At 39.5% G+C, this 18,590-nt stretch overlaps 1 protein-coding gene across 1 annotated transcript in view; it reads right to left on the minus strand.

Moving 5' to 3' along the window:
• The window catches only part of LOC117290393 (HEAT repeat-containing protein 6-like), a 56,310-nt gene that overhangs the window by 36,273 nt on the left and 1,447 nt on the right, over nt 1-18,590 (minus strand). The window contains exons 2-17 of the mRNA XM_033771768.1: nt 17,754-17,999; nt 17,229-17,344; nt 16,386-16,500; nt 15,625-15,720; nt 14,665-15,102; nt 13,952-14,116; nt 12,581-12,703; nt 12,110-12,186; nt 11,380-11,512; nt 9,711-9,810; nt 8,596-9,199; nt 7,699-7,870; nt 6,296-6,391; nt 4,866-5,000; nt 4,030-4,152; nt 2,177-2,301 (exon numbers count right to left, since the gene is read on the minus strand). Coding sequence (XP_033627659.1) covers nt 2,177-2,301; nt 4,030-4,152; nt 4,866-5,000; nt 6,296-6,391; nt 7,699-7,870; nt 8,596-9,199; nt 9,711-9,810; nt 11,380-11,512; nt 12,110-12,186; nt 12,581-12,703; nt 13,952-14,116; nt 14,665-15,102; nt 15,625-15,720; nt 16,386-16,500; nt 17,229-17,344; nt 17,754-17,999 — 2,864 coding nt within the window. The remainder of the gene's footprint in view (nt 1-2,176; nt 2,302-4,029; nt 4,153-4,865; nt 5,001-6,295; nt 6,392-7,698; nt 7,871-8,595; nt 9,200-9,710; nt 9,811-11,379; nt 11,513-12,109; nt 12,187-12,580; nt 12,704-13,951; nt 14,117-14,664; nt 15,103-15,624; nt 15,721-16,385; nt 16,501-17,228; nt 17,345-17,753; nt 18,000-18,590) is intronic.

Genomic DNA, 18,590 nt, shown 5'->3' on the forward strand with positions numbered 1-18,590 from the left:
TTTCATGGCTGTAACACTGACCCAAGATAATAAAAATCTTGCAGTGCATTTCACAATAATGTCTCAATGCGCTTCACATTAGTGCCCTGGTCATTGGAATGGGCCAATAACATTCCTTTATAATCTTTCTCAGCTCTCTGGGGAGTATACAGCCCTGAGCTGCCGTATGACCCAAATGGCTAATTTTTCATACACAATATCACCCTCTAGCATGTCTAGGAGGTACAAATTTATACCCCTGGGTGAAGAGAAGCAATTATAGTAAAACATTGCTCAAGGACACGAATGCCATGACCGGAATTCTAACCCACACCCTTATGACTTAACCACCAGAAACTGTAATTCAATGACACCCTACAGGGACTAGCTGATATTGACCCAATTCACCTGACGTCATCGTCACATTAATCGTGGTTGCCCTTAGTCATGTTAGTTGGGAATCATTGTCCTTGTGTGTTTATGTAGCCTAGAGGGTAGGCACACACACCCATGAGGGGACTTCATCGAAAAAAATTGACAAAATCGAAGAAAAAAAAAAGGTCCCCCAAATGTTTTTCTTTGGTTCCCACAAGGGGATTCAAACGAGAATAATACAACAACAAATACCTACAAAAGGGACATGGAATTTTGTGAAATTTATAAACCAATTTGTTAGTGGAGTAAACAATATTTGTTTGCAAAACCATCCGATGGCTTCAACATGAATCAAGGTCTAATTAGAGATTGTGCTATGCTGCATACACTACTTTCAGAGCTCCATCGTGCTGTGTACATGTTTCCACCAATAAACATGATAAATACAACAAACATTTACCGATTTTTTCTTCAAAAACACCCCTGCTTGTATCTCTTGCATCAAACAACATCAAACAGGTTTTTCTTCAAAAACACCCCTGCTTGTATCTCTTGCATCAAACAACATCAAACAGGTTGAGTCTCCTACACTGGCTTGTGTTTGATTTAAAATAGATAAACAATATATAAATAAACATTATACATGTACATTATGTCAGAGAGATGACCATAAAAATAGCTCTAAAAAATGTCCGCGACATTTTCTGAGAAATTCACTTAAGCTTATCTCCATATCATACAGATCGCAGTGAGAGATAATAAATACTACAATCCTACCTACAATTTGTTTAGTTGTATTCTTGAATTGAAAAACAAATTAAGTTGAGTTATTTACTATTTTATGAGATTTCGCCGAACATCACAAGGCCAAATGGCCACTTCCCACTTAACCGAATGAATTATCAACCCAAATCAACTGCCACCAGGGGCATATTGCCACCTACATGTACACACCTACAGTTGTACACTCCTATAGGACTGAAACAAGGTTACCCCCATTCACAGTCGGATGTAGGTATGGGTGTCTACCACGAGGAGCCTGGGGTGCGTTCCACTCGCGCAATTGACTCGCGACTGTTCGCGCAAACGTTTTTTATATTTTGAACGATTGGTGCGTATACGCGATGTCAATATGGCGCCGCCCTAAAATGAAGATGGCGCGCACCATACGTAGTTTTTTGTTTACTTTGTTTTTGCTGCAATAGTCCTCTTTTTGACATCATTACATCAACTAATTAACTTTCTTATTCCAAATCTGCATTATCATCCACCGAAAATACAATGTAATAATGTTTGTGACAAAGAAATAATACCGTACGCTTGTCCGCCATTTTAAAAACCACTCGCCAACACCTCAGAAGTATGTTCGCCTAATGCTGCCAACGTTCGCTAACGGTGGCGGCGAACAACTCGTTCCACTTGAAATTGTTGGCGAACGTGCGCAACTGTTGGCAACATTTGCGCGAGTGGAATGCACCCCAGGCATGTGTACATAACGGCACAGGGACACGCACACGCAGCTGTGTTAATGGTGTCAACCGAGGACTTCTCTTTGTTCTCCCTTTAGTTCTCCCTCATAGTTTTTATTAGACGCCCCCATTGGTTTTGTACACAAAATCGAATCGAGGACGTCCTCGGTGTGACTTTTCCCCGGATCCCTTTTGTTAAAACCCTCTCCATGTCCTCGGTTTGAATGAGTGGATATGCCCACGCTCACACACGGAAGAACAAGGCAAACACTACATGTATTATGCCCCTTTTCGCCAGCGGGGAATAAAAAATTAAAAAATGTGTTGAGGTAAGAAAGTGTTCATGTACTCACTTGTTCGCGATGAGTGCATCACTGAGGTTTCCAAGAGACCAAGCAGCCCTGATTCTCACGTTGACAGAGGAGTCTTCAAGGCAGGTCAAGATGGAGTTGGCCGTATCGGCAACAAACATAACGTCCTACGGGAGATTAAAATATAATAAATAGTAATAATGAAAAAATATTTATAAAGCGCCAAATTGACACAATGGCCTCAATACATACAAATGTAAAAAGCAATTATTACCAATTTACAAAGTTACACTACAGAGGGCTTCCGAAGAATACAGTTTAAAAAGATAATAACAAAAATATGTTAAAAGACTATATTCAATTAAGTGAAAATAATATTGCATAAAAAAACGGATTCACTTTCGTTCTTAATCTAAATTGTTAAGACTTCTCACTCAAACCATAAAAACTTATAATATTCTTGCAATCTGAAGTGCATTAAAAAGTCAACCCTTTCCTAGTACCCCTGAAGGATTATTTTAAGTCAATAAGCATTTTTTTCTACTCTTTTATATTTTATTCTATTAATGAAACTACATGTTTGACACCCATGTGAGACATTTTGTCATTGGCTTTTGCAGATTTTAAAGGAACACGTTGCCTTGGATCGGTCCAGTTGGTCTTTGAGCAGCGTGCCTGGCTGGCAGGCACTGCCGTCGGAAGCGTTAACTCGCCCGTGCAAGATTTTGACTCCACAAAATGGCCGTTTGTGTTTCTTCGCGACGTAAAAAAAAAAAAAACGTGCAAATTCGAGGCATGTTTGTGTGGATCATTATATTCTACTTTTAAAATATCTATCTAACCATATGCATTTCGTAACAAACGGCTTCAAACGCTTTTCAAAGACAAACTCGCCTGATCAAAGGCAACGTGTTCTTTTATTGTCTCGTATTTCTTTACAGTTGTCTTTCTGAAGAACTATTGAGACGATCATAGACCTACAGCTGGTTGAACAGATGGCATCCAAAGAGATCAAAGGCCTCATGATAACGATGTTTAATCCGTCTCTACAAAATCCTGGCTGGCTTGTGATAGGAACAGGTCTCCGACAAAGGCATCAGGCACAAATCCATCCAAAGAGTTAATCCATTCATCAAGATTAAATAATTAGCCTCTTCCTGGGATTAATTAGCCCGAGATTAATTAGCTTCTTCTACTAGATACCAAGAAAAAACAAAGCGGGAATAACGGACAGCCTGGTTTACTGGTACCTATTTTTTTTAAAGTCACTTTTAAGAGCAGTCCACTTGTTATCAAATTTTTGCAAGTTGTTGTCCAAAGCAATTTTTTTTCTCCAATGTGCAGTGAAACTTAAAGGAACATTACAGAATTGGTAAGAAACAGATTTACAGATTTACAAAAAACATACACAGTCTAATAATGATAATAGTAGAAAACATCCACTTGAAATATTTCTGTCTGAAGTATCATATTTGATGAGAAACAAGTAATCTAGTTTAGCGTTTGGAGTTTATCGCTCAGTGAGCGTTTTATTCATATTTTTTTGGCATTGATTTCATGCAAAATGTCTTATCGGTTTTTCATTTTTTTCTTGTGACCCAGACAAAATGCCAGATGGTCGATTGATCTCAAACTTCTACAGGTTTGTCAGTTTGTATATGGTGGATTACATAAAGTGCTTACAATGCCAGCAACTGTTTTGTTAGCCAAACCAATTCTGTAATGTTCCTTTAACTAAGTTCAAAGAGGAGGTCATATCAGGTTTCTTGTTTCTTGCATCTATGAGCACTCCGATACACCCCTAAAGGTGTGATAAAACGCTATATAAGAACCCAGTATTAAGGAAAAGCCTGCTAAGATAAACGTCTTGAGACTCTATGTAAGATGTAACTTACCTCCCTGAGACAGGGGTATAAGACATAGGCGCCTAGTGCCCTGACTGCTGCTGCTTTAACTCTATAGTCTTCTTCGTTACTCAGACCAAGGAGCATGGTGATGCAAAGAATGCGTTTGTCCATCTGAAAGAAGTCAAAATATATATCAACTTTAAAATTACTTCTAAATGTTGAACGTACGAATTAGCCAATACCAACACTATAACCTGTTATACTTCTCTCGAACTGACAAAATTTGCATCTTGCAATCAGGGATATTTTGTCCCCAATCAGGGAGACATCTAGAGCTTCCTATGGTGTTTGAAGCTTTGCATGGTGTGGAGAATAAGAGTAACTATAAATATAAATATGAATAGTCCTGAAGACGAGCAGAGTATACTGTTTGAAACATCGAGACCAAACCAGCTCTTTTCAGAGCCACCACTCAATTTTACCCATGGTTGTACCCGCAAGTTTACTATTCATATTTATATTTATAGTTACTCTTATCTAGAGCTTCATCAAACATAAAGGGAAACAAAATTCATAATCAGGAAAACTTGAAATTTGTTGAAAACAGAATCAGGGAGAGTTTGAAGCGAAAATGTCGGCTGTGACATTGCAACAAAAAGGTCTATTGACCCCTTGCACGCACGTCACACGCGGCGACTGTGCCACACTCACCATTTTTGGTGTCATAGGTTTACGTGTAAACGTCGCGTCGCCTAAAATGCGCACTTCACTGAATAACACACACTGACAGTGACCACCAAAAGGGCGCATCCAAGATTATTCTGATGCTGACGTCAGGTGAATAGGGTCAACAGCTACAAGTCCATTGAGATAGCTCTTCTTACCTTCAGGAGTTCAAAGCATTGTGGTCCGATGGTGGATAAACAATAACATGCTGACGACTGCAGGACGACGTTAGCCGTGTTCTGTAGTATGCCTGGTAGAGGGCCATTAAGTAGACTCTCCCATATCACAACAACCTTGGAAGAAGAGTACTGAATGAGGGAGCTGTTTCTCACAATGTTTTATACTATCAACAGCTCCTCGTTGCTCGTTACCAAGTACAATGTAAGGTTTTATGCCCAGGTGAGAACACTGGTCTTTGACAATAAATACCAAAGTCGTCCAATGCCTTTATTAAAGACACTGGACACCTTTGGTAATTGTCAAAGACCAGTCTTCTCACACTTGGTGTATCTCAACATATGCACAAAATATCAAACCTGTGAAAATTTGAACTCAATTGCTTGTCGAAGTTGCGAGATAATAATGGAAGAAAAAACGCCCTTGTCACACGAAGTTGTGTGCTTTCAGATGCTTGATTTCGAGAACTCAAAATCATAAGCCGAGGTCTCAAAATCATTTCAAATGTTTGAGTGGACTATTACTTCTCTCTCGAAAACTACGTTAGAGGGAGCCGTTTCTCACAATGTTTTATACTATCAACAGCTCTCCAATGCTCATACCAAGTAAGTTTTTATGCTCACAATTATTTTGAGTAATTACCATTAGTGTCCAGATGCATTTGAAGGAACATTACAGAATTGGTTTTTGCTAACAAAACAGTTGCTGACAGTGTAAGCACTTAATGTAAACCACCATATGCATAAACTGACAAACCTGTAGAAGTTTGAGATCGATCGGCCATCTGGGTCACGAGAGAATAGTGAAAAACCGATTACAAATTTTGCATTGCATCGATGCCAAAATAACAATTAATAAATCGCTCACTGAGCGATAAACTCAAAACGCGAAATTATATTATTTTTTTCTCATCAAATATAACATTTCAGACAGAAATATTGCAAGGGATGTTTTCAACTATCATCATTATTAGACCGTGTAAGTTTTATGTAAATCTGTGATCTTCACGATTTTTGTTTCTTACCAATTCTGTAACATTCCTTTAAAGACATTTGACATTGGACACTATTGGTAATTGTCAAAGACCAGTCTTCTCACTTGGTGTATCTCAACATTTGCATAAAATAACAAACCTGTGAACCTGTTGTGTGCTTTTAGATGGTTGATTTCGCGACCTCAAATTCTAAATCTGGGGTCTCGAAATCAAATTCGTGGAAATGTACTTCTTTCTCGAAAACTATGGCACTTCAGAGGGAGCCGTTTCTCACAATGTTTTATACTATCAACCTCTCCCCATTACTCGTCATCAAGTAAGGTTTTATGCTAATAAATATTTTGAGTCATTACCAATAGTGTCCACTGCCTTTAAAGGACAGAGTTTCAGGGATGTGAGAAAGCTAAAGTAAAGTACCTCTTCTGGAGTGAGTGGAACAGTCAGTTGAATTGTTGGAGACTCTAGTTCTGGATTCAATTGAGACAACATGACCTTACCGAGCTCCTCAAGAACCTAATGATTATAAAGAAAGAAACATGAATCATGATAATAATAATGATAAATTGGGAGGCTAATCATCCTTTCTTGCAGGTGAGGAGATGAATTGCGACGGATGCATAGGGCGAATAGACCGATCCAGTAAGCTCCGCCCACGGCGCACGTGTGAGCAAGAACACGTGGGGCTCTCCAACGCCATTCTGCACAACTCTGCCGCGCGTGCCAAGATACGCGCACGCATGTCGGACCTTATTTGTCGGACCTTCGTTGCATTGTGATTGGAAAATATGCAATGGGGCGGAGCTCAGTGGATCGGTCTATTGGGAAGGACTGTGAAGGGGATAACTCTGTTTCAGCCCCAGGAGTAGGTGGCAACGTGCCCCTAGTGGCAGCTCAGTGAAGTGTAGCCCTCACATTGTGACTATCCGGCCTTACGATGTTAAAGGCACTGTACACGTTTGATAATCGTCAAAGACTAGTCTTCTCACTTGGTGTATCCCATCATAACCATAAAATAACAAGCCTGTGAAGATTTGGGCTCAATCGGTCATCGAAGTTTCGAGAAAATGATGAAAGAAAAAACACCCTTGTTGGACGAATTTGTGTGCTTTCAGATAGAAATAAAAGACTTCTAGCTACATGTAGAAGTCTTTCATTATTTTAGTGAGAAATTACCTCTTTCTCAAAAACTAAATTACTTCAGAGGGAGTCGTTTCCCACAATGTTTTATAATGTAAACAGCTCTCCAATGCTCGTTACAAAGTCAGTTTTTAAGTTAATATTTGTTTTGAGTAATTACCAAACATGTACCTTCCCTTTAAGCCGGTTCATATTGTACTTGCTGCAAAATGTGAATGCGATACAAATTTGTATGTCACAAAGTTGCAACAAATAATTTGCAACAGTTGAAATGTGTTCAGCACAGGCGAAACACTCACAGCGAAAGCAGGGCTGTGACGTTAACATTTGGTTTGCATTTGCATTCATAGGAAGAATATATATGTGACAGGCTCCACAAAATGAGTCGCTTTTTTGTTTACTTTCTGTTCTTCCCCTATACATCAATGGTTGGCGTTTTTATTAAACGGGCTGTTTCCCCAGTATGGGTTATTTTCAAAATTGTGAAATAATCTATTTTTCAAAAAGTCATAACTTTTGAACCAAACATTACACAAGTGTGTAAGATATGTCAAAATGAAGCTTGTTGTATGCTCTTTTCAGCTGTGTGTAAAATCCAACAAGTCAATTGTCCACCCTTGTGACTCTTTTTTGCAGAGCTCATCACATTATATCCTAAAACACTTTCTTGAATTCCTGCTTACCTTGAGGCCATGTAGCTGCACCGATGTATCCTTCTCATCCAGGCAGCTGATGATGATACTACACAAATGATCCAAGATGCTCCGAATGACGGCAAAGTAACCTTTGACCAGCTGGGTCATGACCTGTAGAGCCTCTAGCCTCACCGGGAGAGCTTCACTGGGAGTCAGTAACCTGATTCAAACAGAATTAAGGGCAGTGGACACTTTGAGAAAGAAGTAATTTTCCACGATTTTGATTTCGAGACCTCAGATTTAGAAATTGAGGTCTCGAAATCAAGCATCTGAAAGCACACAACTTTGTGTGACAAGGGTGTTTTTTCTTTCAGTATTATCTCGCAACTTCAACGACCGTTTGAGCTCAAATTTTCACAAGTTTGTTATTTTATGCATATGTTGAGATACATCGAGTGAGAAGATTGACTAGAGTGGGATTTGAACCTACCACCTCTGAATTAGTGTGGCGATGCTCTACAACTGAGCTATCCAGCCCTTATGTTGGCGGTCTCCCTATTTTGTCAATACACCTGAACAAAAGATGTTGACAAAGATAGGGAGACTGCCAGCTAGGGCTAGAAAGCTCAGTTGATATTTAGTGTCGGCACATTAATCTGGAGGTCGCCGGTTCAAGTCCCGGTCTTGTAATTGTTTTACTTAATATTATTTAAAATGTAACCATTAAATTTTATCTGCATTTATAAGCAAAAAATAATTATTGCTTGACACAAGTTTGCTAAGCAGAAATGAGCAGAATACCAGTCACAAAGTGTACATGTGACAAGGTAGTTTGGCTGGTAACCTTATTCTGGTAAGCATACTTTTGTTATGCTCAGCTACTTTTTGTGTTTAAACAGATCTTTAAAATTGAGCACATGGCCGGAATAAATCTGATATACGTACCTGCAAACACCCATGCTACCCGCTACAGGAACCTCTAAAGGTTCTCTCAACAGCACTGCATCGGTGCACCACCTCATCAACCACGATACGGACACACCCTCCAAGAGATCATCACCCGGCTGCTCATCACATCCTGCCGTCCGCGGTGACGCTCCCTCGTTGATAGTCAAGCAGTCTAATGAGTCTGTTGCCATGGTGACAGATGACTCTTTGGTGAGGGGATCGGTTCTATTTGGTTCAACGGCCAATATGCCTGAATTGATTGTATACTCCTCCGACTTCAACCTTACTACATCGACAGAAGTTAATCTAACCCCATCGGATGATACATCCCCATCCTCTCTTGACATCAAACCGTCTCCCTTCACGGTCAGTCCTTCAACCCCATCTTCATCCCGAGGAGAATCCTTGATGTTTCTCTCGGCTCCGAGTTGCAACCTCCAGGAGGCTGCATTGAGTCCGGTTTGAGATGAGCTGAGGGAAGGAACGGGAGGCACTTTAAGGAAGTCCGGTGACAGGAGGAGGTCTGAGATTTCTTTGAGGGGCATGGTGGTTGAGAGGACTGCACCCATACAGGTCAGGCACGCTGTACGGACGTTGTTGTCTGTGAGGAACCAAAAATATTTTCAATTTTTTTTTCAATTTGAAATTATCTTTTAAAGAGTTTTGGGTACTTTTTGTAAGACAAAAAAGACAAACGTCCACAGGTTTACATACACGGTTTTAAAAATATTGATGATAAAAAACTTCCCTTAAACATGTTAAAATATTACTTGCCAAGGTGCTGTTATGTTCTTGAAAAAAAAATAAAAAAATATTTTTAGCTGAAACTTCTGCAGGTAAATAATATTACATACAGTACATGTACATGTACATGATGTACATCTTCATTTGCAGTGAGTAGGGATTCATGTTATGGCCAAAAACTTGATCTACAAAAGGTATCAAAACCTTTTAACAGGCAGTTTAGAATTGGACATGGTCACCAGTCTGAAACTTCTAGCTTAGGAGTAAAACGTATCTAGAAAAATATGTAAATAACATCTAGATTATTTTTGGATTAAGAAAAAACAAAACTCAAAATCCACAATTTGAAATGATGTTCGAATTCCTACCTTTGTGTGAGAAGTATGGACGGATTCCTTTGACAATCTTTGTGAGAAGGCCGGGATTTAACTTGTGGTATGGAACATTCTGCACCAGGATGGACAAGCACTGGAACATACAATATAAACAGATAAAGCCAATAATATTTTTTACTTTATATCAAATTCAAAAAAATGCTCCACAAAATGATTCAGATGAAGAGCGAAGATAGACTCCAAGTAGAAAACATTTTGAGGACCTTGCTTGAATAATTGATTTAAGGCATTGCATGGTGAGGTACACGTATCAATATTTATTTGGTTTGGGGTAACACCATGTTTGTATTTACTTGTCAGGTAGAGTTTGTTCTTTAGAGAACTGTCTTTCTTTATTCTACTACCTTGGAGTAGATTCATCTGATGTTCGGAAAACTTTGGTAGACTTCTCAATTCTGAAAAGAACTTTCCTGCTTTTTTTAACTACTGCCTGACGAAAGGTTTAGATAATTGGGTGGGACTACTACGTAGCTTTACAGACCAATCCGACACGCAAGTGTTGAGCACCGCGCGCCATTTGCTGCAGTGTCCTCACAAAAAGACACTGCAGTTGGTCATTTTCATTAGAGGGCGCTACCAATTTTGTTTCGTCGGATTGGTCTATAGGATCGTAATAACTGTACTACCGCGGAGTCAGTTCGTGAATCGGTCTTGTTTGAATAATTCAGCCTGCTTCGGCTGATTCTACACAAATTAGATCCAGAACAATTCTAGTAAGGTTTTTAAAACCAAAATAAACACCAAGTAGAGCGTAACCCAAGGACCTTGTTTCAATAGACCCTTCCCATGAAATATGTAAATTGCACATAGAGCGTGCGCACTAACGTTTTAGTTGGCAAAATGAGGGAACATCGCGCTGTTTTGTACACGGCTAATGGGTGCGTGACGCAGACGCGATTGCGCGTCTGCTTAGTGCACAACTCTATGGTATTTGCCAACCAACAGGGTCTGTACACATGCGTGAATGTAATTAGCATATTTCATGGGAAGGGTCCATTACATTGCCCCTATTTATCTTCAAAGTTAAGTTCAGGAGTATCAAACAGCTAGAAATCTGCGATCTTCAAATATGTGAAATAAAACCCTTCTGACTCCCCCAGTTATCAAAACCAAGTGGTATGGTTCCTGCTCTTTCCAATATGCAGCAGTTCAGTTATGGACCAGCCTTCCAGAAGTTGTTAAACAGGCTCAAACATCAGAACAGTTCAAAACCCTTGATTTTCCCTTCACAGCACATAGGGACCTAACGTTGATATGCGCTATGCAAAAAACTGTTTATTATTATTTTTAATTCAGCGTGCTTCGGTCGAACTTCCAAAATTTATGTCCAGAATGTCCCACCCATTTTGAAAACAACCAAGGTAAGCTTGGGCGGTTCCTTTCGTTACCAGGTTCTACTCGGTTCCAAATTGAGAACCGTACCTGCGGGTCCACTCTTCTGTAGAACCAAGTACCTGCTTTCCGGTTAAAATAGGTTGGATCTTTGTGCGTGTATGCTCGGACCGAACCCGCTTATGTTTTTTATTGAACTAATGGAACCGGGTATGACTCAAACCCGAGTCTTTTTGCAGAACCGAAACCGAGTCCGAAATTCCTGGAACCGCCCAAGCTTAACCCGAGGAGAACCCTGCGAGTTACTCACCTTGATTATCTGAGTGAGTGTTGTTGAGAAACTCTCTGCCATCAGAGCTAAGAGGACGCATCGATGCATCTCCTTGATTGTAGCGGCCAGGGTGTGTGAGAATGGCGTAAACGCAGATCGTCGTTTCATATCCCTGTCAATCAAATCACGGTATCAACCGTTAATTTCATAGCTAGGTAATTTTCAGTTACCAAACATAAGCATGATATTTGGTCCTTGAGGAAAAAGTAGGAAAAATCATTTTTGAGCAAAAGAGTTGATCTACTTATTCATTGTGTATGGTTTATTATTTATTAGGTCATTTAATCACCATTTTTCTTGTTTTTCCAAACTCCTGTTTAAATGGTGTAAAATATCTCCTTTTTTGTTTTAACTACTTTAGAGCAAAATTTGAATTATGATGTCAGTGCACAGCAAAAACAAACGGGTCTGTTCATAAAATTAGCCATAAATGCAAACCAAAAACAGATGGCCAGTTAGTAACAATGTTACACAAATGTTCAAAAATTATGTTGAATTTGTTTGAAACAAGCAAACAAATCATAGGTTAATTTGTTTTTTTAGTGAAAGTATGCAGAAATAATGAACTTGTTCATAACATCTGTTGACACGAGTGAATGTTTTAGCCATCCATGCCAACCAGCGTGATTTGTAGAAAGGTCTATTAAGACTTTGAAGCGCTCTCCAGGGCAAGTTGAGAGTGTATTGAAAGTCAGGTCAAGGGACAAACCTGTCATCTGCTGCAGCCAGGAACTGTCTTGACCCGTCCAGAAGGGCCGATAAAACAACAACGCTGCCAACTCGAGCCTGCAACAATAAGAAAATGTTGGTTTTGTTTTCACAGAACTCGGGAAAGTAGTGTACAGTGCAGTGCTGTAACGACAGTGTTTTACTTCACATCAGTGTATTGGTAAGAACAAATTATAAATTCTTTATTTCTGATGCAAAACTAATATCTATCTAAGTGGTCAGGTAGTAAGACATCTGCTCTAGCAATGCAAATGTAGCTTCGAATCCCACCCAAGTGATTAGCCTGTGGTTATACATAACTCGGGAAAGTTATACAGTGTTTTTAAAATACACATCTGTGTAAGGGTAAAATCAAATTAGATTCAAATACGATATTTATGAGAAATATAAGTGATGGAAATACAGACACAACATGTTTACAAAAGAGCTAGTCTGGAAACAAAGTGTTTACCTTCGGAGCAGGGTCCTTCAACATACTAGTGAAGAGGGAGAAGGTATGCATGGAACCAGCTGAAGGCGGGGTATCAGGGATGAATGCCGACCAATAGCCAAATATATACTTCTTCTCTGTATTCTTTACAAGTGACAAAATTTTTTTTAAATTTAAAAAATAAGTGACAAAGATTTATGTGCTAATAAAAAAAAGTTGGGTAAAACTCTTATACTAAAATTAGAAAAAAAGACATAGGTAAATCAAGTACACATGAGAAGCAGTATTAGACATTAGAGGAATAAAAAAGGTAGCGATTGACAACATTTTACAGATTACAGATTACATGGTACACCAACCTTGTTCCCAGGAGTAATTGATCTGGGCCCAATTTCATAGAGCTGCTAAGCACAAAAATTTGCTTAGCATGACATTTCTTCCTTGATAAAAACAGGATTACAACCAAATTTCCATTTTTTGCATATTGCTTTTTACTGGTATTCAGCTGCTGTTTGCTTATTCTGGAAATCATGTGGAAATTTGGTTAGCAATCTTGTTTTTATCATGGAAGAAATTTCATGCTTAGCAAATTTTTGGGCTTAGCAGCTCTATGAAATTGGGCCCAGGTTGGGCAATTTTTTACAATTTGTGTGTGCTTTGCTCGCTCATAACCCCTTCAAATTGGTTAATTTAAATACGTGCAAATACAGTATAATGGCAAATTCTAATTATTAAGCCTTTTGCCAGTCCACACTATGGGGGATGCGAGCACTAAAGTATGGTCGCCAGCCAAAGGGGCATCGAGTCATAGAGCAACTGGTCCCCTCTCATTCTTCTTTGACCTCAAAATCGCACCACCTTTTTAAATGAAATTCTCACAAATAGTTGTTATTGTATATCTACTTTGTATTGAAACAATAAATTGGTTAAAAAAAACAAAGGTGTATACTTTCCCTTTCAAGACACTGGACAATATTGGTAATTGTCAAAGACCAGTCTTCTCACATGGTGTACATGTATCTCAACATGAATAAAAAAAAAAAACCTGTGAAAATTTGAGCTAAATCGGTCATCAAATTTGCGAGATAATAATCAAAGAAAAAACACCATTGTCACACGGAGTTGTGTGTTTTCAGATGCTTGATTTCAAGACCTCAAATTCTAAATCCGAGGTCTCGAAATCAAACTCGTGGAAAATTACTTCTTTCTCAAAAACTACTCCTCTTTAGAGAAAGCTGTTTCTCACAATGTTTTATACGATAAACAGCTCCCCATTACTCGTTAACCAAGTAAGGTTTTATGCTAATAATTTATTTGAGTAATTACCAATAGTGTCCACTGCCTTTAAGTAAAGAAGAGAGAAAAAGAGAAGTTCCCCAAAAACAATCTCACCTTTATAACACAGTGGAGACATGCCAGAGCAGCCTGCCGTACCTTGGAGGCAGCTGCTCTTAGCTTTGATGCCTGTCCTCCCTCTGTATCCGAATACTCCGACTCTGAACTGCTGACTCTACCCCAGGCTGGGAAGAGGGAGGATGGGTCAACGTCATAAGGATTCTGTCGGGTTAAAAGTTTTATTCATCAAAAAAAGTATAAATCTTACAAGCAAAACACAGTTATTTGTGTTGAAAGGTTGAATTCACATATACAATTTAAAGGAACATTCCAGAATTGGCAAGGAAACAAATCGTGAAGATCACAGATTTACATAAAACTTGCTTGGTCTATTGATGATGATAAAAGAAAACATCCCTTGAAATAATTCTGTCTGAAGTGTCATATTTGATGAAAAAGGGCTTATGAAACAGGGCAAAATTTGTAATGAGTAAGCACAGAAAGTATCAAAGCACAACAAAACCAGAATAAGGTTACCAGCATCCAAAATACCATGTCGCTTGTACATTTTGTGAATGGTATCCTGCTCATCTAAGCAACATTTTCTGCTTAAGCAGCTCTATGAAATTGGACCAAGGATACCGGCCTGATGACTCATATTGGCTCAGGACAGACTTTACTTTTCCACTAAAAACTAAGAAGCAAATTTTTCAACACCTTATTCAATATTTGAACCCGAGTGTGGAACCAATTAATATAATGTTCTATACCTGTGCAGTCATGCTCCTTCCTACATCCGTGGGTGTGGCCGATGCTACATTCGTTGACTCCATCCTATCCATAGAAGCAAACCTTCCACCATCCCGACCCTTCTTAGGCGTCGCTGCACCCTTCTCCTGCCTCCCTTTGCCCTTCTTTTTCCCTCTCTTCCCCTGCTGAGGTTTGGGCTGGGTGAATCGCAGCCCGCTCCCGCCCCCTCCCCCAGGGCGTAGACTAAACTCCTCCTCTTCTTTTTCTTCTTTCTTGCTCTCCGGGCTCTTTTGCTTAGCGGTAGTTGGAGTAGCTTCTTTGGGTGTCCTGGATGGGGCGGGGTCTGTTGGCTTGGACGGGGAAGGCCCAGAGTCATGCTGGTACAGAGGAGACGGGTAGATGGTTGGTGGGATAGTGAAGTTGGTGCCCACTCCTGGAAGACCATACAGCATGTAAGCCTGTTTAAGAAAAGAAAGAAATTATAGGTATGAGTTAACAGGCCTGGAATTAAACGGAGGACACGGTCTCTGATGCCCTGGTCTTGGCCTTGGTGTCCCTTCAAAAATTTCCTATATACCCTAAGATTTTCCAACGGAAGTGTCCTTTGCAAAACGAAAATGGCCTTGCCCTCTCGAAGATGAAATTCCAGTCCTAATTGAAGAAGGGATACCTGGCTCTTAGGTTGGCTCAATTGTTTCTTTCTCTGCCTTTTACCTCTGTGGACCCAGTTAGAATCTCACCTTGGACCTACAATGTAGCCTTGCAATGCATGTGGATGGTATTTTCAGTCGATACCTGATTGATCAGGTTTTCCAGACCTAAAGCTGAGATTTCTTCAACATCATTTCTTCACAGTTATTTTTAGTTTAAGGTGTTTACAGTGCAAGGCACTCAGTGGTTTCTTTTGTTTTATTAATAGAAAGATGTAATAAAAATAATAAAAACTTGTTTTTCAGGGGAAACCAAGAAGCTAAAGTTACCTTGAGTGAAGCCAGGATTGAGCCTAACTGCTGATGGTGAACTTCCTTAGTGGCTGCCAAGACATTTTGAAGACCTCGAAGTGTGCTCAGAAGAAGCTGTTTATCAAAACATAAATCGAAGTAGGATTTGAAACTTTGCATGGTGGAAATACGATATGGAAAGGTTTGTGGCAACGCCATGTAAGGACTATCTCTAATGACTTGGGGTGGTTCTGAAAAGAACCATTGGTTTCACTTCGACGTTTCGATCAGTATGCTCCGATCGTCTTCTGGAGAAAGCTTCTTCTTTCTTATATCAAAGTGTTTGAAAAAACAAAACAAAAACACTGGTCCTTGTGTTAATCCCAGGCCTGGTTTGGGTAATTTTTTGGATGACACAAAACACAAACATCCACAGATTTACATTAAACTTACACGGTGTAAGGATAATGATGGTAGAAAGCTTCCCATCAAATATTACTTGTCCATAGGTGCTGTAGTTATTGAGAACAGATTCACACAAATAAATCTTGTCTTAGTGAGACAAAATTTATTTTACCATGTACAATAGACTTATGCAACTCTCTTGAAAACATTGCTCTGTGATTTTTTGTCTTTTCTTCAAAAAACTTGACAACTAATGAAGCTGAAACGTCTAAATGTAAATATATGTTATTACATACATCTTCATTCACAGTGAGTAGGGATTCATGTCATGGCCTTAAACTTGATCTACAAAAGGTATCAAAACCCTTTAACGAGGGAAAAGATTTCTTACTCACCCTAAAGTGACCATAATCATCTGTGCCTGGTTGTTTGGGCGACTGTAACACTGTGATTATTGTATTATAGCTAGTCTGCAGATACTCTGTATCTATCACATCACCAACATCATCCCTTCAAAACAAAAACAAAACCAAAAAGAAAGGAACGTGAATGGCAACACAGTAGGAGGATTGACTGTGTACGGCGTTGGCCTACCATGATATCATATATTACAGGGTGTCATAACCATATCCATTTTATCTTTTCCTACTTCCTACCTGTTCTTTTCAGAACATTTTCTAACATTTTTCCTTCCTCTACAACATTATATATATATATTACAGGCTTGCATACATGTAGAATATCTTAATAGAAAGCTCTTTCTCATTTCAGTTGGGTCGTGAAAAATACATTCTGGTCCAGTAAATATTCTGAGCTACACACAAGGGACAAGCACAACTACAGGTAAACAACCGAAGAAAACAAAGAAAACAACAGAAGAAAACAATGGATGAACGTGAATGGTCAGACAGTAGGAGGGTTGATCTGCAACAAGTTGTGGAATTATTTTTTTTCGATACACCCATTGTATCTCAGTGACTTGGTGAGAGCACTTCACACCAAAGGAAACCCTACTGAACTGTGGCTTGCCTGCGCACCATGGAGGACCTTGCATAGGTCAACGACAATGGACTTTGAGTCGCCCAACACTGGCAAGTAGTTGTGTGATGGCACAAAATGATGACAAAAGGAAAACAACTATCACATGACAACTGAAAGGTGTTCTGTAACAAAACTACATAAACTATATCACTACTTATTTTGATGTGTCACAAATGCGGTGAGTGAACTAAACTGACCTCATACATAGATTGCCAATGCACTGCACGGCTGCTCTTTTCACATCGTCTTCTTTGGAGTTGACCAGCAGCAGGAGAACACCTTGAGGAGAAGTTCCTAACAGTAGCTTCAAGAACTGCAAGGAAAAGTATCAGTCTTTCTTATATTACTTTTTCAATGAGGTTAGGTACCCTCTCCCGACCTGCTTGAAACACCAAAGTGGGTTCCCCACAGAGACTGGTCTGATGTATGTCATGAAGGCAACCAAGGCGAGATCCTAGCTGTCGACTTGGGCGACTGTAAGCAACATCAGTAGAAGGGAACGACCTGCCCCCCCCCCCCCCCGCCCCATGGCAAGACAGGAAGGTGCGGACGTGGTCCACCCTCAGAATAGACACTAGGGGGCTCACAACGCATGGGCAGAGATTCCATCTCACAGATGGTAGCATTGCACCACCAGTCTATCAACAGACCAAGTGAACCAAAGGTCAGAATCTGCAGTTCACCACGTTCTTTAATTCTACATAAATGAGTGACTGAATTACCTGAAAGCACTTTGGGCCATTTTCATAAACCACAGCTCCAAGAGCTCTGAGTGTCTCCGGCAGGGTCCACGGCTGACATTGCCTCATAGCATTGGTGATATACTCCAGCAGTGTCTCTACCGTTGCTTTGCTTAGTACCACCTTCTGGTGGGTAATAATAACAATGAGCTGGCATACTTTGGTTACCAGGAGCTCCTCTTGCAGGGGTACAAGCATACAGGCTTGGCTCAGCAGGCGCCCTGGTTCCTGAAAACAGTGTGAGAAATCAATAGGATTGTTACATTTTACTAAGCATTCAAACTCTCTTGAGTGGAGCACATGTACATGTACATGTACATGTGGCATCATGGTCTGAACACACAGTCATGATGGACAAGGGCCACTCCTCGTATATAAGACCTATTTTTAAAAAAATTCACAATTTATTCATAAAAAAAACATTTAAATGTGATTTTTATACATAGCTGAATCATTTTGGGGGGTTGGTTTGGTATTGCTTTTCCTCCCACCTTTTTGTATGTTTTTTAACATAATACATATTCAAATTAAATGTTTGAATTAAGTTTAACAAATGTAGTACAAATCAGACAAAAATATGCATAGTTTGTTTAACATTTTTCAAAGCTTGTCTCCTATATAAAAAATACATGCCGTGTCCCAAATGCAACTGGTCCTCCCCCCAAAAATATTAAATAATTCCTTATAAAAATATTTCTGGTCATCTCTCATTCTCAAAACAAAAGAAAGTCAAATTTTCTTTTTAAAAAAACAAAGTTTTTTTTAGATAATCTCTATCAAGGCCGACCTAACTACATGTATGCCCACATGAAGAACAGT

Source organism: Asterias rubens, chromosome 5 (assembly GCF_902459465.1).
Source record: "Asterias rubens chromosome 5, eAstRub1.3, whole genome shotgun sequence".
Classification (NCBI taxonomy): Eukaryota; Metazoa; Echinodermata; class Asteroidea; order Forcipulatida; family Asteriidae; genus Asterias; species Asterias rubens.